At 48.0% G+C, this 14,945-nt stretch overlaps 7 protein-coding genes across 7 annotated transcripts; 1 reads left to right on the top strand and 6 right to left on the bottom strand.

Moving 5' to 3' along the window:
* Positions 1-69: 69 nt before the first annotated feature.
* PPTG_03413 (hypothetical protein) lies at positions 70-1,299 on the bottom strand (the record flags this gene model as incomplete). The annotated part of the gene is made up of 1 exon (XM_008896089.1): positions 70-1,299. The coding sequence occupies one exon, from the start codon at positions 1,297-1,299 to the stop codon at positions 70-72; it is 1,230 nt and encodes a 409-aa protein (XP_008894337.1).
* Positions 1,300-1,449: 150 nt separating this feature from the next.
* On the bottom strand, positions 1,450-2,849 carry PPTG_03412 (hypothetical protein; the record flags this gene model as incomplete). Its single annotated transcript, XM_008896088.1, has 1 exon — positions 1,450-2,849. One exon carries the CDS (start codon positions 2,847-2,849, stop codon positions 1,620-1,622), a length of 1,230 nt encoding a protein of 409 aa, XP_008894336.1. The 3' UTR covers positions 1,450-1,619.
* Positions 2,850-4,040: 1,191 nt separating this feature from the next.
* PPTG_03411 (hypothetical protein) lies at positions 4,041-5,214 on the top strand (the record flags this gene model as incomplete). The annotated part of the gene is made up of 2 exons (XM_008896087.1): positions 4,041-4,493; positions 4,840-5,214. 2 exons carry the CDS (start codon positions 4,041-4,043, stop codon positions 4,909-4,911), a joined length of 525 nt encoding a protein of 174 aa, XP_008894335.1. The 3' UTR covers positions 4,912-5,214.
* Positions 5,215-5,720: 506 nt separating this feature from the next.
* Positions 5,721-6,595, bottom strand: PPTG_21287 (hypothetical protein; the record flags this gene model as incomplete). The annotated part of the gene is made up of 3 exons (XM_008896540.1): positions 5,721-5,795; positions 6,265-6,432; positions 6,476-6,595. The coding sequence occupies 3 exons, from the start codon at positions 6,593-6,595 to the stop codon at positions 5,721-5,723; spliced, it is 363 nt and encodes a 120-aa protein (XP_008894788.1).
* A 1,101-nt stretch (positions 6,596-7,696) lies between these two features.
* Positions 7,697-8,570, bottom strand: PPTG_03410 (hypothetical protein; the record flags this gene model as incomplete). The annotated part of the gene is made up of 2 exons (XM_008896086.1): positions 7,697-7,875; positions 8,258-8,570. The coding sequence occupies 2 exons, from the start codon at positions 8,568-8,570 to the stop codon at positions 7,697-7,699; spliced, it is 492 nt and encodes a 163-aa protein (XP_008894334.1).
* A 935-nt stretch (positions 8,571-9,505) lies between these two features.
* On the bottom strand, positions 9,506-11,179 carry PPTG_03409 (hypothetical protein). The gene has a single exon (XM_008896085.1). The coding sequence runs from the start codon at positions 10,931-10,933 to the stop codon at positions 9,626-9,628; it is 1,308 nt and encodes a 435-aa protein (XP_008894333.1). The 5' UTR covers positions 10,934-11,179; the 3' UTR covers positions 9,506-9,625.
* A 256-nt stretch (positions 11,180-11,435) lies between these two features.
* PPTG_03408 (beta-galactosidase) lies at positions 11,436-13,707 on the bottom strand. Its single transcript, XM_008896084.1, has 2 exons — positions 12,094-13,707; positions 11,436-12,065 (listed from the first exon to the last, which is right to left on the bottom strand). The coding sequence occupies exons 1-2, from the start codon at positions 13,280-13,282 to the stop codon at positions 11,800-11,802; spliced, it is 1,455 nt and encodes a 484-aa protein (XP_008894332.1). The 5' UTR covers positions 13,283-13,707; the 3' UTR covers positions 11,436-11,799.
* Positions 13,708-14,945: the final 1,238 nt, after the last annotated feature.

The raw sequence follows: 14,945 nt of genomic DNA, 5'->3' as shown, positions 1-14,945 counted from the left end.
GAACTAATAAATTCTCCAGGCTGTCACTTGTTAAATTAAATCCTTCTTCAAAAGCCAATCCATCCATTATCAAATGCCTTTGCCAGCAAGTGTGTCTTCCAGCAACAACTTGTCCAACCCGCTTGTTATCTCAACCATATCCTCATGGATACAGCTTTGCAGCATTTGATGGAACTCCTCAACCTGTACATCCGTGGAAGTCGAGATTCCAAACCTCATGGGGGCTTGACGACCACAAACTAAAACTTCGGTAACATCTGCATCAGTCGCAGGTTGAACACAGATCCACCCTGTCTCGTCCGAGTGCATTCCTTGAAAAACTCCTTCCCCCTGTGTGTGTGTTTTCCAGACGAACACTGTACGATTCTCCTCCACAAAACGTTGAGCAACATATCGCTTCAGCATCGATACTGTTGAGCCAGTCGCTAGAGTTTGGGTCACACGGTACCTGACCACATACAGGTCATCTGACCTTGCTACTCGTCTGAAATCATGTCTATCTTGTTGTCGATGATGCATTTTCCCCAATTCCCACATTGTTCGTTGAGTGTGGGCATAGCTAAACGGCTCGGAGTATTTCTGGCGGAGTTCAAAGTATTCAACTTCGTTGTCAATCTCGCGGCGTTTACTTGACATGATGACTCCATCAGCCATTGATTTCGCGTCTAGTACGCTATCCGTTAGAGCGTAAGCTTCATGAACTCTTCGAAGGTGGCCACGAAACATGGTATAGTCAAATGGAGGGATTGTCGGGAGATCGGCTGGACTAGAGACGTTGCAATCGACCGTCGTAGGAGAAGAAATACCCTTGGTCACTGTAGCTGGCACGTGTTTGCAGAGCTCCTTTATGCAAACTGCTTTCGCCTCCGCTGCGGCTAAGAGCTGTCGTTGTTCGACTTCGGATCGTAGTAGCTTGTCACGTTCTTCTAAGGCTAAGTCTCTCCAAACGGAGTCGAGGAACCCAAGGTTCGTAGATTGTTTGCCTTGTTTTAGTTCTTCCAGCTTCAGTGTCAAGTCCTGAACGGTTTGCCGCAAATTATTCCGTTCGTCCTTGATCTTCTGGTGGTAAATTCGCTTCCGAATGGCCTCCTTCTCTCTTCGACTCTTACGCTGAGTCCGCTCACTGTCGACGCTACCGTTTGTATTGATGTTTGTAGGATAACAGGAACTAATCACTGATGCTGCGAGCTCTTCAGAAGCAGCGACGCCAGCGCTCGCTACGTCTTCGTCTGGTATTTCTGTCTTCACGAAGCTGCTCGTTGTCGGTGCTTTATTCAACTCGGCAGTAGCAGCTTTCATGGCCTTCTTGCGTGCTTTAGCGCTACTTGCGCTGGTAACTAGAGTTGGCGATTGCCAGAGTGAATGTTGCCAATCTCAACACTGCGCTCTTGAAGAATGGACAGCCGCAAATGTATCCTCCAGGAGCGAAATCGAAGTTACATGTAACCTGGACACATGCATGTAAACATGAACTGGTTGCAACTGCAACTTGCACCTAACGTCTCCATGTTGTGGACGTCAACTTGCCGTACCATACCTTCTTACGGTGGACCATAGTAGTAATTAATCTAAAACACACGATTATCTCGAGCATATCAAAATGCGTGATGCTTAAGGAACTAAATATCGATTCCTTCCAACGTGTCATCGAGCAGCATTCTGTCTAGCGCGGTAGAGATCTCAAGCATATCCTCTCCCACTGAATTCCGCAGAACTTGAGCAAACTCGCAACTAATCGATTCGCAGGTCATCGGAATGCAGAAAGACGTGGGAGCTTGTCGGACACAAATCCTGGCTAATGTCGAGCCTTCTTCTGTGGACGGCTGGAGACAGAGCCAACCAGTCTCTTCGGCTTGCAATCCAGCAAAACCGTTTTCTCCCTCTGATAGTGTTTTCCACACGATGACTGTGCGATTACACTCGTTATACCGGCGCACGACGTACCGCTGAAGCACTGAAACAATCACTCCACTCGTCAAAGGTCGAACGAGACGAAACCTTAGAACGACGGTATCGTCTGGACTGCCGAGTCCTTCAATAACCTGTCTATCTTGCTGTCTGTGGAAAAGATTAGACAGTTTCCACATCATCCGGCGTGTCTGCTCGTAGTTGTACGGCACTGAAAACTGATGCAGATGCTGGAAATACTCGATCGATCCGTCTTTATCTCGGTAATGCAGTGACGACATCACTCCGTATTGCTCGGTAAACTCTTGTAAGACGTTGTCGACATCAGCGTAACAGGAATTAACTCGCTGAACAAGGGCACGATACTTGGTATAGTCGAAAGGAGGGTTCATTGGACGCGTGTCGGTCTCTATTTGAAGTCTCCTTGACGAATTACCGGGGAGTTGTGCGCATAACTTATTGATATACATGGCCTGCAGCTTTGCTGCGGTAAAGAGCTGCATCTGCTCCGTCTCCGATCTCTGCCGTAGCTGTCGACGAAGCAGCGCAACTTCCTTCCAGTTCTTCGCATTGACAAGCACCGTGATGTCTTCCTGACTGGTACAAAGTCCTCTGCTTAGACGCAGCTCCTGTAACTGGGCCGAGAGCTCGCTCACCAATTGACGCAGAGATTCCCGTTCATTTCGCAGTCTGTGATGATACTTGCGCTTTCGAATGGCTTCCTTCTCTGCTCGCGTCTTGGGTTTGGACGCCTGCAGCTCAAACATGACGATATCGGTCTCAATGTCGGCGTCCTGGAATAAAACTTGAGCGAGTTCCGAGGTAGCAACTGCATCAGTAATGACAAGCTCTTCTGCCTTGATTTTCTCCTCGTTGTTTGGGCCTTGCGGCCGTGATTTTGCATCCACCAGTTCCGCTATAGTCGGCGCGTCCGTGGTCATCATGACTTGGTCGTGTGCCTCGACCGTGGCTGTTGAAATAATGAAAATGCTTGCAGCTGGTCCCTTTCTCACAATCACTCCTGCTTGCCGCGTGGAGTTTCCAGCTGGTGTTTCGACGTATGCAATGCAAGTAACTAGAATAAACAATCAGATGTCGTGTGTGTTTTGTGTTTGAAGCTGTTCCCAAGGGCAAGCAGCTTTATCGGTAGGCTGCAGCGTTTCTCCGACGTTCCATTGCCTTTCACCACTTCAATCTCCCAAGAACCAAGGGGAGGTAATTCGTGTAACCCGATGAGCCACCGACAATGTTGTGCTGGCCAGTGCCACTATTCTTTCAATTGCTCAGGTAGCGAATTTCCATCAGCTTCGGTCAACGCTATTTTTCGAATCTCGTTCCTATGCCAAATGGTCTTAAATGTCGGAGAATCCTCGGTCAGCAACCTAGATACATGTAGCGTAGTAGTAACCAATTAGCGCGATTTCGATGAGCCTGGTGTGCTTAATTTCCAGAATTCTTGGCTGCTTGCTTCATCAAATTGGTGCGACTAGTACCCTACTACACACCCGTTTAGCGCCCTGGGACCTTTGATAAACTTCCGGATATAATTCTCCTGAGCCAAATCTCGCTGGATTTCTACCCTGAAATCTAATGTGATTGTAAACCCTATAAATACCATTCTTGTGAAAACGGGGTAGATAGTTGTACTTGTCAAAAGCATTTCTTCGAAAACAGTTCTGAGACAGGGGTCTATTTTAGTGAATTGCATCATCAAAGCTGGTGTTACTCGTGTTGTCAAATGAACGAGTTGCTGTTTACAACCGCTATGTGGTAGCGCTGCTAGTCTGCAGGCGCTGTCGTGAGTGCATCGACGAACGGAACAACGCTGATCGGGATGGAATGTCGAGAGACTCGTTACACCGGCGTCACACTTCATCAACCTGAAATCTCCGAGTACCTGAGGAACTTTCATTATCAAGTAAGATGACCCAATAATCAATATATTGTCAATTATTATATTGAAAAACACATATTACTACACCTTCGCGAGGCAACCTGAACGGAGTGAAGTAACCGAAGTAACGTCCAAAAATCGTATGTAGTAAGGATTTGTTGGACACTGTTTGGATCGTACTTACTTGGATAGCTAGTGTAGTGTATAACCGCAGTGTCAGACGCCAAAATTCAAGGTCATGATGGAAGAGCTCAATGATGAAGTGCAGATGGTGAGGAATTACACCGTGAACGCGAAGTCCAAGAGTGTCTATCTTTATGGAATTATTAAGTACGTTTTGTGGTTCCACGACCACAAGCCTGGAGGCGTTGAGCCTAGTTTACGGGCACTTTTGGACACAGTAACTACGGATGACACTACTGAGGCATACAAACAGAAACAGAGCCATGTGAAGCTTTACGTGGAGTGTGATCGTAGAGAACAGCCTTTGGATCTAGTGGATTCTAATGTGCATAATTTCGAGTGCTTTGTGATGTCACTTCGGAAAAAGGACGGCAAGAAACCAGGAAAGTCGCTGTATGGATCAATGAGATCCAGTCTTTTCCATTTGTATCGGTTGTACGACGTGCAGATGCCAGATAACTACGACAACGAGCCAAGGAAGTTCTCTAAGGGCTTAAAGCGCAGCGTGGTTCGCCATCAGCAGGAAAGTGGTGACAGCCTTGTCGAAGGAAAGATAAATTTTCAATTTTCATTTTACCACAAATTGTGCAAGGCAATGCGTGAGCAACGCAAGAAAAAAATTATTTTTTCTCATACCTTTCTTGTTATCTCATGGAACTTAATGTGTCGAGCTGGTAACTCCGTTTCGATCCGATACGAGCATCTCGAGTGGGATGAAGACTCGTTAGCTATATGGTTCGGGCACATGAAAAACGACCAAGAGGGGGATCGTCAGCGTGATCCCCGTCACATTTACGCCAACCCCATGCAGGCTGACATATGCCCTATTTTATCACTTGCAATTTACTTGGCAGTACTCGGATTTAGCTCGAGCTCGCTATTGTTTCCTGGTCGGAACCAATACGACAGATACAGCCGAAACTTAAAGGCTGTAATGGGAATTACGTCTGTAGCTGAGGAAATGGAATATACTGGGCACATTCCTTCTGATTATGGGTGTCATTCGGCGAGAAAGGGATCTTCTACTTACGTATCTGGGTGCTGTACAGGTGGTCCGTCGTCAGCTTCGGTGTGTTTAAGAGCTGGTTGGAATTTACCTGAAGTACAAGACACATACGTCCGTTATGAAGCTGCTGGAGACCGAGTAGTAGGGCGTTTTGTTGCCGGGCTTCCGTACGAGACCCCTAACTTTGCTGTACAACCTCCTTTATTCGAAAGTTGTGACGAACAAGTGTGGAGCGGCATTGACGTGTGCTACCCAAACGCACCAGAAAGGTTTAAAAAAAATGTACATTTCTTTTTTCCGAAGGTGACATTGTCAACGGCCTCGGAATTATGGTGGTTTGGTTCTGCGAGTGCGAATATGCCGCCATATCGATCTTTGGTGCCTAGCTATCTACCGACTATTTAAATAAGGAAACGATTGTCAGATTTTCGCTATCTTATGACGAAAATTGAAGCCATCATCTACAGGCAAGCAACCTACATTGATAATCCAACGCTTAGTCAGGCGCGGCAAATGCTGAGAGCAGCCATGACCGAACTGCCAATACAAGATCGCACACAGCACAACTACACAAGACGTGCTGAGCATCTTCAGTGGTCGACGGTAGTGAACATCCTTCGAAAACACAGTAGATTACAGAGAGTAAGTAACCAGTAAAACAAGTATAGCAGAACTACACATAGTACGTACATGGTGCTCCTCATGTTGTGTATCGGGTATCGAGAGATACTAAGCCGTGACAACCTTCGCTTCTTGGTTGTGGCAGAATGTCGAAACCTTAGCTGTCTTTCTCTTCAGTGTGCCCTAATTGACGAATTTGATGGTAATTAACAGGATTCCATGGCCGCAGTATCTCGGGTTGATGGATCTGCTGGTTGCTTGGCTGCGTATCGAGCATCTGTGTAGCGTAGATATGTCAAATAGTGAAAAATAGCAAGCTTAGGCCCGTTCTCAACCGAAGCGTTTTTCGGACGCACGCGTGCTTAACAACCACTTTGCGATTTGATTGGCTGTGCAATCGGCCCATAGGCAGCACGTTTTGTTCGATTTTTAGCCAATCAAAGACCTCCCCTAACCAAACAGTTTTACTCTCCCTTTAACCTTCAAGGTAGCAGTGTTTTACAGTAAAGATCGCAACAACAATGACTCTGTATCCCCTGAGCGAGAGAGGCGATGTATCCCTGCTGCGCGCCAACGCCGCAGCCTCAGGTCCACCGATTTTTTTCGTACGGCTCCCACACAAGATGCCCCTCCGCGATTAAACCACTTTTACCAGCAGGGGCGTCCCCGCCTTGTCGCTCAATTTGCGTGCTTTGACCATAGCCCTTTTCGTGGCATTCAACCCCACCACGAAAGGCATGGCGTACTTCAGCCTCGAATAAGTTCGGTAGAGATGGCGACGGTGGCGAAAGACGTCCGAGCTCGTCAGCGAGATTCCTCGCTACGGGTGGAGAGAACTTCCAATGCAAAGAATCAGAACCCACCGAGGGAGCGACAGTTTGCTGAACCTGGGGAAGTGCATGCATCTGCTGAGGAGGCTCCTGGGACGATGGGGCTTGGGGAGGAATATTCTTCTCTCCTAGGAGGGGATCCTGGTTTTCCATCGCCGCGCTCGTTAATTACCAGTAGTTTAGTAGCGGTTTAGCGCCAGGCTAGAACTGCTAGAACACAACATGACTGGCTATTATTCTGCCAATGATAGTCAAGTATTTTGAATTGCGATGTTTAGGGTACGCATGCAACGCATGCGTCGCTCTGACGCCTCGGTTGAGAACGGACCTTAGCGTGGCGATCGTGCGGTCACCGCATCCTCCTGTCGCCTGCAGTCGTGTTTCGCGCAATGTGTTCAATACGCAATATTGTGTGTACACCTCGTTCAACTTTTTCGTTTTGCATTCAGAAAATAATAGGACCAGGCTCAGGAATAGAGCAAGGAATATTCGAAATAGTTGGACGGCCCATCCAACGACCGTCCGACTTGTATCCATTACCCGTCCAACAAATTAAGGAGAATCAGAAACAAAACAATAAATTAAGGATTTAGAGCAATGTGGATTTAGTGTAATACATTGACTGTAGTGAATCTCCCCACTTCCCAACACGACATGGGCAAGGACCCAAAGCATAGGCTCGCAGCTCGTAAGCGGGTTTGCGTGCGTACACAGAGGGTCGAGACTGGGAGCTTGCCGCTAGATGTAACGACATCCCGTCTACCACAGCGCGCAATATCGTTAAGCGCGGCTCTGCTGAGGTCAAAAAGAAAGGAGGTGCCCGTGCTGCGCGCACCAAGTTTACTTCTGAGATGGAAGAAGCCCTCGTCGAGTACCTGAAGCCATCCCGCCTACTTTGAAGGTAAGATGATTGTCGTTGTAACGGGGTTACATGGGTGTGGCGCACACATGGGTATGGAGTACCCGGAGAGTTACCAGACTCTCTGTACATGAATCGTAGAGTTAACAGTGGCCTCAGTACATAGGCTGAGGGCACACGATATGCATTTGATTAGGTTAAACTATGCTAGATAGTTTACATAGATAGCGGCTTGGCCGCAATAAAAATAAATAAAAACACTTCTAGTTTTGAAGCATAAAAGTTATTAGTGTTCTTAATAACTTTGAGCCCTGGTTCTTGGGCTGTAAGTTTCCTTTGGATAAGAAACTTAGTTTTAGGGACTCTTTGAGTCGTACGTCTTCCACTGATGTTAGCTACGGCAGCCCCGCTGCAGTCGTTGTCTTAGACAACGCCCCGCCCACAACCAGACCAAGGACCTTGTCCAAGATATAGATGACGTGGAACTGCTGAGGTTGGGGCCCTAATTGCCCCTGTGCAACCGTATTGAGGGTAGGTTGCACTTTCACAATTGACTGCTCTTCTTTATCTAACTCTACAGTAATAATGCTTTTGTGTGTTGTTATGGGCTGTTTTAGTGTTTTAAAAGCTCGTATAAAGGGTTTTCTGTCGCTGAGCGACGAGGTAATGTTCGACGCGCCGTATGGTGAGAAGACGGAGCTGCGGATGCAGCTTTTTGAAAGGGCAACTGGGTGCTGCATCTCCCGCATTGACCTCCGTATTGTAAATAAGTTGGCACGCCACTGTGCACTCTCAATTGCCGCCGCCATTCGAAGCGAACCGATGAGCTAAGGGTCTTAGGTGTGATTTGCTGTGGGCTAAATCCACATTGGTCTGCAAAATCTTTTTTTTAGAATACATTAAGTAATCCTTGCACACCCTGGGGAGTGACGGCGCGGCTCTTGACTTTTCCGTACTTGCAGCGCTCGAGGAGACGGGTAGCTGCCCGTACGGCTGGTGTAATGGGTTACCCACACGACCCGAGTGAAAGCGCTGGACAAAGACCTTGCCACCCTTATCTTGGATGGACTTCGTTACGAGCTTCCAGCCCTTGATCTGGTCTTGGCTAAAGAGGCCAGGCCCACCAAAGTAGTGTCGAGCGGTGGGGCTAATGTTCGTGGCTTCAGCGATGATCAGTCCTCCGTCAGTAGCACGTTGTGCGCAGTATTCGACAACTAAATCCGTAGGTGCACCATCTTCACCCGTGTGGAGTCGACCGAGCGGGGCCATGACAATTCGATGCTTGAGCTGCAAAACGTTTTCCTTGCCACCAAGGGTGATTCCGGAGAAAAGATTGGAACGGTGGTGGTGTTCAAGGTGGGGCCATCAGGTAGAAGATTGGAAAATAAGCAGGGTTGTGTCGTAGCGTGACGATGTTTCCCGTTGTAGGTCATAATATGGTCCCTGCCTCTATTTAGCTTGATCGCGTCTTCGCCAGTGTAACGCAATTTCATCTTAAATGATGAGATCACACAACAATATGGTGACAGTGATTTGATCGAAACTGCGCCAATTCCGACGCGTTCAGGAGCAATTGTGTGCATCACCTCGCAGATCTCTTGGTTGAAAGCGTGATCCACGTTTTGTACTCCTGGTCCAGGATGGGCTCGTTCCTGGAGTCGTGGAACGAGGCCATAAAGTTGACCGGTATTAAAAAAAAAAGAGAAGCACTGCCGATATGCCTGAGTGAGTGCCAGGTTGAGTGAATATATGTAAGAGCGAATTGAAATTTAATAATTTCCGTTCAAATTGTTAATGAATTTCTATTTTATGTTAAATTCTTCTCAGTTTTTGTTAATTTTAAAATTATTAATAATTGAAAAACTTAAAAAAATAAATTAAATTTGTTAGAATATTTTTGTATATATTGGTTCAACTAAGTATTTAACATTGTGCATCCTGGTACTCTTCGACGTTCATTCGAGTATGGATTGCATGAGGCACTCTCAGAAACCATCAGGTGGCGAGGTTGCTAGTGTGTGTGCCCTAAAAATTAACAAAGATTCGACTGTCCTGTAAGGGTGAACGCTAGGTTCTCCAGTTATTATAGCTTCTAGATCCAAAGTATGTGACGTACAGGTCCACTCAATTGTGAGTACTTATAACCGAGTAGCATTAACCTTTCAAACATGAGTAGAACTTGGAAAAAGAAAATGCTCGATACAACGAGGATAACCAGGTAGTAAATTTTAGGAGTGTGATGAGCAATATGACGGGCACGATAGCAGACTAAGCAGCATCATTGTATACCAGTTACGACTTACTATTTGCTAATTCTGTGATCCCTATTCTACTTCGATAGTGGACAGCGTCTCCTCCAGTAGCTTCTTGGATAGTAGATTCATCATGACTTGCGCAGTCTCGTTAAGTAAACCATGCATTACGTCGCAAAACTCCTGCTTGGTTGATGCTGAACCACCAACTTGCATAGGAGCTTGGTGAACGCACACTGAAATCTCAGTCGAATCGCCCTCCATAGTCGGCTGAAGACGTGCCCACCCTGTTTCCTCAACATACGCTCCAGTGAAAGTTCCTTCTCCTTCTGAGTACGTTTTCCACATGAACACCGCTCTAGTTGCCTCCACAAACCGGCGAAGGATGTACCGCTGCGAAGCAGATACTGTCATCCCATTCGGAAGAGTCCGAACCACGCGAGACCTTAGGATAACAGTATCGTTCGGATCAGCCAGGTCTGCATAGCCGTCGCCCTCTTGAATCCACTGGTTTAGGTTAGTAATCTGCCACCACGCCTTGCTGGTTTGCTTGAAACTAAAAGGTACCGTGTATCTGTTAACATGGCGTAAGTATTCATCACCACTGTCTATCGTGGGACGACACAGGGAGTCAGCTATACCATCCAACTCGCTCGTACCACGCAAGACGTTGTCGAGTAGAGCGTACGCAGCGAAGACCTCCTGTAAATGAGAAGCGAATAGAGCGTGGTTGCCTCTCATGTTAGCTAGCCGACTGGAAACGATAACGGAACGAGTCTCCGCAGTGATAGCGACCCACTCGTACATTTTCTTGGGCAGTAATTCTTGCAGAATGGAGATGTAAGTGGCTTGTTGATCAATAGTAGCTTCAAGTCGGAGCTTCTCTTCTTCCGCTTGATGCCTCTCGTTACTGCGAGAGAGGGCTAGTGCTCTCCACGTCGGGCCAGACGTGGAAGAGTCAACTAGAATGCTCCTCTGACTGCTTCCGCGGCTTCGTCGCAACTGCTCGAGTCGTGAGCTTAAAGCACTCACCATGTCGCGGAGTGCATCCCTTTCATTCTTGAGCCGACGCTCGTACCTCTTCTTCCTCAGGACAGCTTTCTGCTTTGACGTTAGATGCTTGGACACTTCCCTGCGGTCTCGACCGCTGTGGGTATCTGAAGTTCCAGCTCTATCTGAGCCCCCAGTGAGGTTGGTAGCGTTGAGGAACGTTGAGACTTCCACAATGAAGGCGGCTTCTGTAGCATTCTGGTCCATTTGCTTTTGCTTTCTGGGATAAGTGACGCTTGCTGAAATGATCTTAATCTGGTGATGAATGGCAAACGCAAGCCTCGTTACCGAAATAGCCAGCGTGATAGCTGCAAACGAAACATCAGACATGGCAGAGTACTATTTTTCGTTCCAGCTTACTGCAAATCGTTTTTAAGCTGGCCGTTATCCAGGTCAAACACTTGATTCCTGCTTCTTTCGCCGTAGTCGCTTGTACGAGAGCTTAGTTTTGAGCGCAGAGGCAACGCCAGTCTATCGGTAAGACTGCGGCACAACTTTACTTGCTCCTACATATTTATAGGACGCCTCCATTTATGTATTATGATTCCATTTGATGCTTTCTAGGGGTTGTGGGTTGAATCTTGAGTGGCGTTCGTTGGGAAAGCCACGTGAGCGCCACATCCCTTAAACGTTTTAAACTAAAAACTCTATCAAGTTTACGGCACGCTACTAACATTCAAACTGGATACCTTGGTTCAATGTCTGTTAACGTTGCTGCATTGTGTTTTAACGTTTCTACGTTATCATGGTGACATTTTCGCCTGCTGGATTCTACATGTAGATCGATGTGGAGAAACTGACGCCCGCAGTTGAATATTTTGAGGCCAAGTGTTACGCGATATTGGGTGTTTAGATTTAGATTTTCTTCCTGTGAAACGGCTCGTTGAATTATCTTTCTTACCTCTTCATTCTTCCCGATGATATCTACGTAGCATTCAACGCCCAAAGGAGCAGTTACACGTTTTTCCGAGACCCTGACTAAATCGATGCTGCAATAAACCAACCATCCATGCTTAACGTACGACCATTAAATCTTCGAACGGTTGTGAGTCCAGGCTATAATCCCCAACGCCGTGCACGTACAAGTATATAGTCGACAGCGAATGTCATTCTCGACAACACCTTGTAAAACGGTGGTCCTGATATTTGTGCTCCAAGCAGGAGCGAACAACTTACACGAGCTTCTCTTCCCTGGTTTAAGCAGCGAATCCGTTCCTGCGAACGACTTCACCATACCAGAGCGCCGACTTTTTAGGAATGCGCTCCATAGTATCATAGTCGACCCAGTGCAGTCCGAAACGCTTGCTGTAACCCTCCGACCACTCGTAGTTGTCTGTCAGCGACCAAGCGAAATATCCGCGAACATCGGCGCCTTCAGCAATCGCGTTATGCATCCCCGTGAGGTATTCTTTGTAGAATTTCACTCTGAAATCATCGTTCTGGGCCTCCTCCTTGGTGCGGTCTGGCCATGAACAACCATTCTCGGTTACCAGAATGCCGCCCGGAACTGCGTAGCGATTCTGAATTCAGACCAGCAGTTTCTGGAAGCCCCAGCCCACCACATTCATAGCCCGAGTCTGTGCGCTTCCAAGAGTAATCTGACGTTAACTTGGTGCCTTCGTCAGCTTCATAGCCTCCAGTTTCGTCGCATGGTGGCGGTATCTTCGCCTCATACTCGGCGGACGGTTCGGCGTAAGCTGTTCCGTAGTGGTTGAGCCCGAAGAAGTCCGAGCTGCCCTTCAGAAGCTTCTTCTCCTCTTCAGTAAACTTAGGCAGACGTAGTCCACAGCGGTCCCTCATTACCTGTGGGTAGTCGCCTTTGAAGACCGGATCAGCAAATAACCCCAGCCAGAAGAGCATCGAACGCTCTGCAGCTTCATGGTTTTTGACCTTCTGCACGGGATCATCAGTCGGTGCAGGCTCACGCCAGTCGCAGTCGAGCGTGATGCCTATTCTGCCCTTCTGCACCGCCTGGAACTCGTTGCGATACACTTCGACGGCGCGTGCATGGGCCAGCAACAGGTTGTGTGCTGCTAGGTACGCTTCCGTCTGCGGCTTGTTCTTGCGTCCTGGTGCGTGGACGCCACTACCATAACCCAGGATAGCTGAACACCACGGCTCGTTCAGCGTTATCCAGTTTTTGACGCGGTCTCCGAACCGCTGAAAGCACACTCGTGCGTACTGTGCGAAGGTATTTTGGACGAATTTGCCGCCCAGCCAGCCGTCGTACTCGGTTTGCAACGCCAAGGGCAAGTCCCAATGATACAAGGTCACTAATGGCGTGATATCCCTTGCCAACAACTCGTTAATGAGATTGTTATAGAACTCGACGCCCTCCTCGTTCACCTTTCCGATCCCAGCGGGGATGATCCGAGGCCAGGCGATCGAGAATCGATAGGCTTTGAGCCCCATGTTCTTCATTAGCTGTACGTCTTCCTTGTAACGGTGGTAGTGGTCCACAGCTTTCTCGCCCGTTTCACCATTCGCAACCTTGCCGGGAGTGCGAGAGAAGGCATCCCAGATGCTGTCACCGCGTCCATCTTCGTTCACGAAGCCCTCCACTTGGTACGAAGCCGTAGCCGTGCCCCACATGAAGCCTTCCGGGAAATTTAGTTCCTTGGACATGGCTCGCTGGTTATACGCGGGTTTGGATGGATTAGAGCGGAATGTGTTGGCCATCGAGCAAATGCTGAAGTGAGAATCTCATCGGAGTTAAAATGACTCGATCCATGCAAATTCACACTCCCACGAGCTCTGGCGAAGCCTGCATGAGATAGCCAACCCGCGATGTTCAAGATGCCATTGACATCAGCGATGTGTGGAAGCAGAGGCACTTCGTAATTGTTGAAAGTACTTCTTTCCCTTGAACTTGAGAACACTTGAGACGACATGGTGTGCCATCTTTGATGGCGTTAAAGGGACGTCATACATCATTAATCATTAGCAAACTGCCCAATTATTAACTACTGGATACAGCAGCGAAGGTCGCCTCCTGGTTGATCCCATCGGTAGCTCTTGAGTATAACACGCTATGCTTATCCCCAGCCGTAGGGGGGAAGTTGTCAAAAATGTGCTGCTTTATTTAGCTGTTTTGGGTTTCTGTCGTGAGTCCATTTTTGTGTCCACCACATTACTAAGGGTACTAAGCTTCTCAGGAGCATTATGCAATCTGCATAGCAAGAATTGTTAATTTAAAGCAATCATGGCACATGGTACGACCAATTATCATGGCAGTTGGGAGTGCCATCCGTTGCAATTCCAGAAGCTGTTGCCCTACGCTTTATGAACTACCAGCCAATAAGGTTAAACATGTCATGCATGGTATTGCACGAATGACACGCGGTTAGAAACCGGCGTTAGGCCGATACTGAGATAGGATGAGCGTTGGTGCTGGCAACCAGCTCAGTCAGTACACATATGTCGTGTAGGAACACGTCAGCATTTTGCGTCTGCTTGGTACTCACACCCGCAACAGACGCTAAACCTGCAAAGAAGCAGCGAAAGCTCGGGCGAAGCTTCAACCTGAAGGCCTTAACCGGGTTGATGATTAGGCTCTGTGTCCTCCGACTCGGTCAGTAGGTCCACCGATATCTTTAAAGCAGCGACTAGTCCACGAGCAAAGACTAGGCTGCTAAGCGAGGGTGGCCGGACCTTGGGTCTCTCGGTCTGCAGCGGGGCTGCCGTAGTTGAGCGTCAGAGGAAGACGTACGACTCAAAGAGTCCCTAAAACTAAGTTTCTTATCCAAAGGAAACTTACAGCCCAAGAACCAGGGCTCAAAGTTATTAAGAACACTAATAACTTTTATGCTTCAAAACTAGAAGTGTTTTTATTTATTTTTATTGCGGCCAAGCCGCTATCTATGTAAACTATCTAGCATAGTTTAACCTAATCAAATGCATATCGTGTGCCCTCAGCCTATGTACTGAGGCCACTGTTAACTCTACGATTCATGTACAGAGAGTCTGGTAACTCTCCGGGTACTCCATACCCATGTAACCCCGTTACAACGACAATCATCTTACCTTCAAAGTAGGCGGGATGGCTTCAGGTACTCGACGAGGGCTTCTTCCATCTCAGAAGTAAACTTGGTGCGCGCAGCACGGGCACCTCCTTTCTTTTTGACCTCAGCAGAGCCGCGCTTAACGATATTGCGCGCTGTGGTAGACGGGATGTCGTTACATCTAGCGGCAAGCTCCCAGTCTCGACCCTCTGTGTACGCACGCAAACCCGCTTACGAGCTGCGAGCCTATGCTTTGGGTCCTTGCCCATGTCGTGTTGGGAAGTCGTGGTACTGTCGTACACTGAGCCGCTGCACAGCAGCCTCCTCGTCGGCGGGAGGAC

This window comes from Phytophthora parasitica, assembly GCF_000247585.1.
Source record: "Phytophthora parasitica INRA-310 unplaced genomic scaffold supercont2.4, whole genome shotgun sequence".
NCBI classification, from domain to species: domain Eukaryota; phylum Oomycota; class Peronosporomycetes; order Peronosporales; family Peronosporaceae; genus Phytophthora; species Phytophthora nicotianae.
This window is presented reverse-complemented; position numbering and strand designations above follow the sequence as displayed.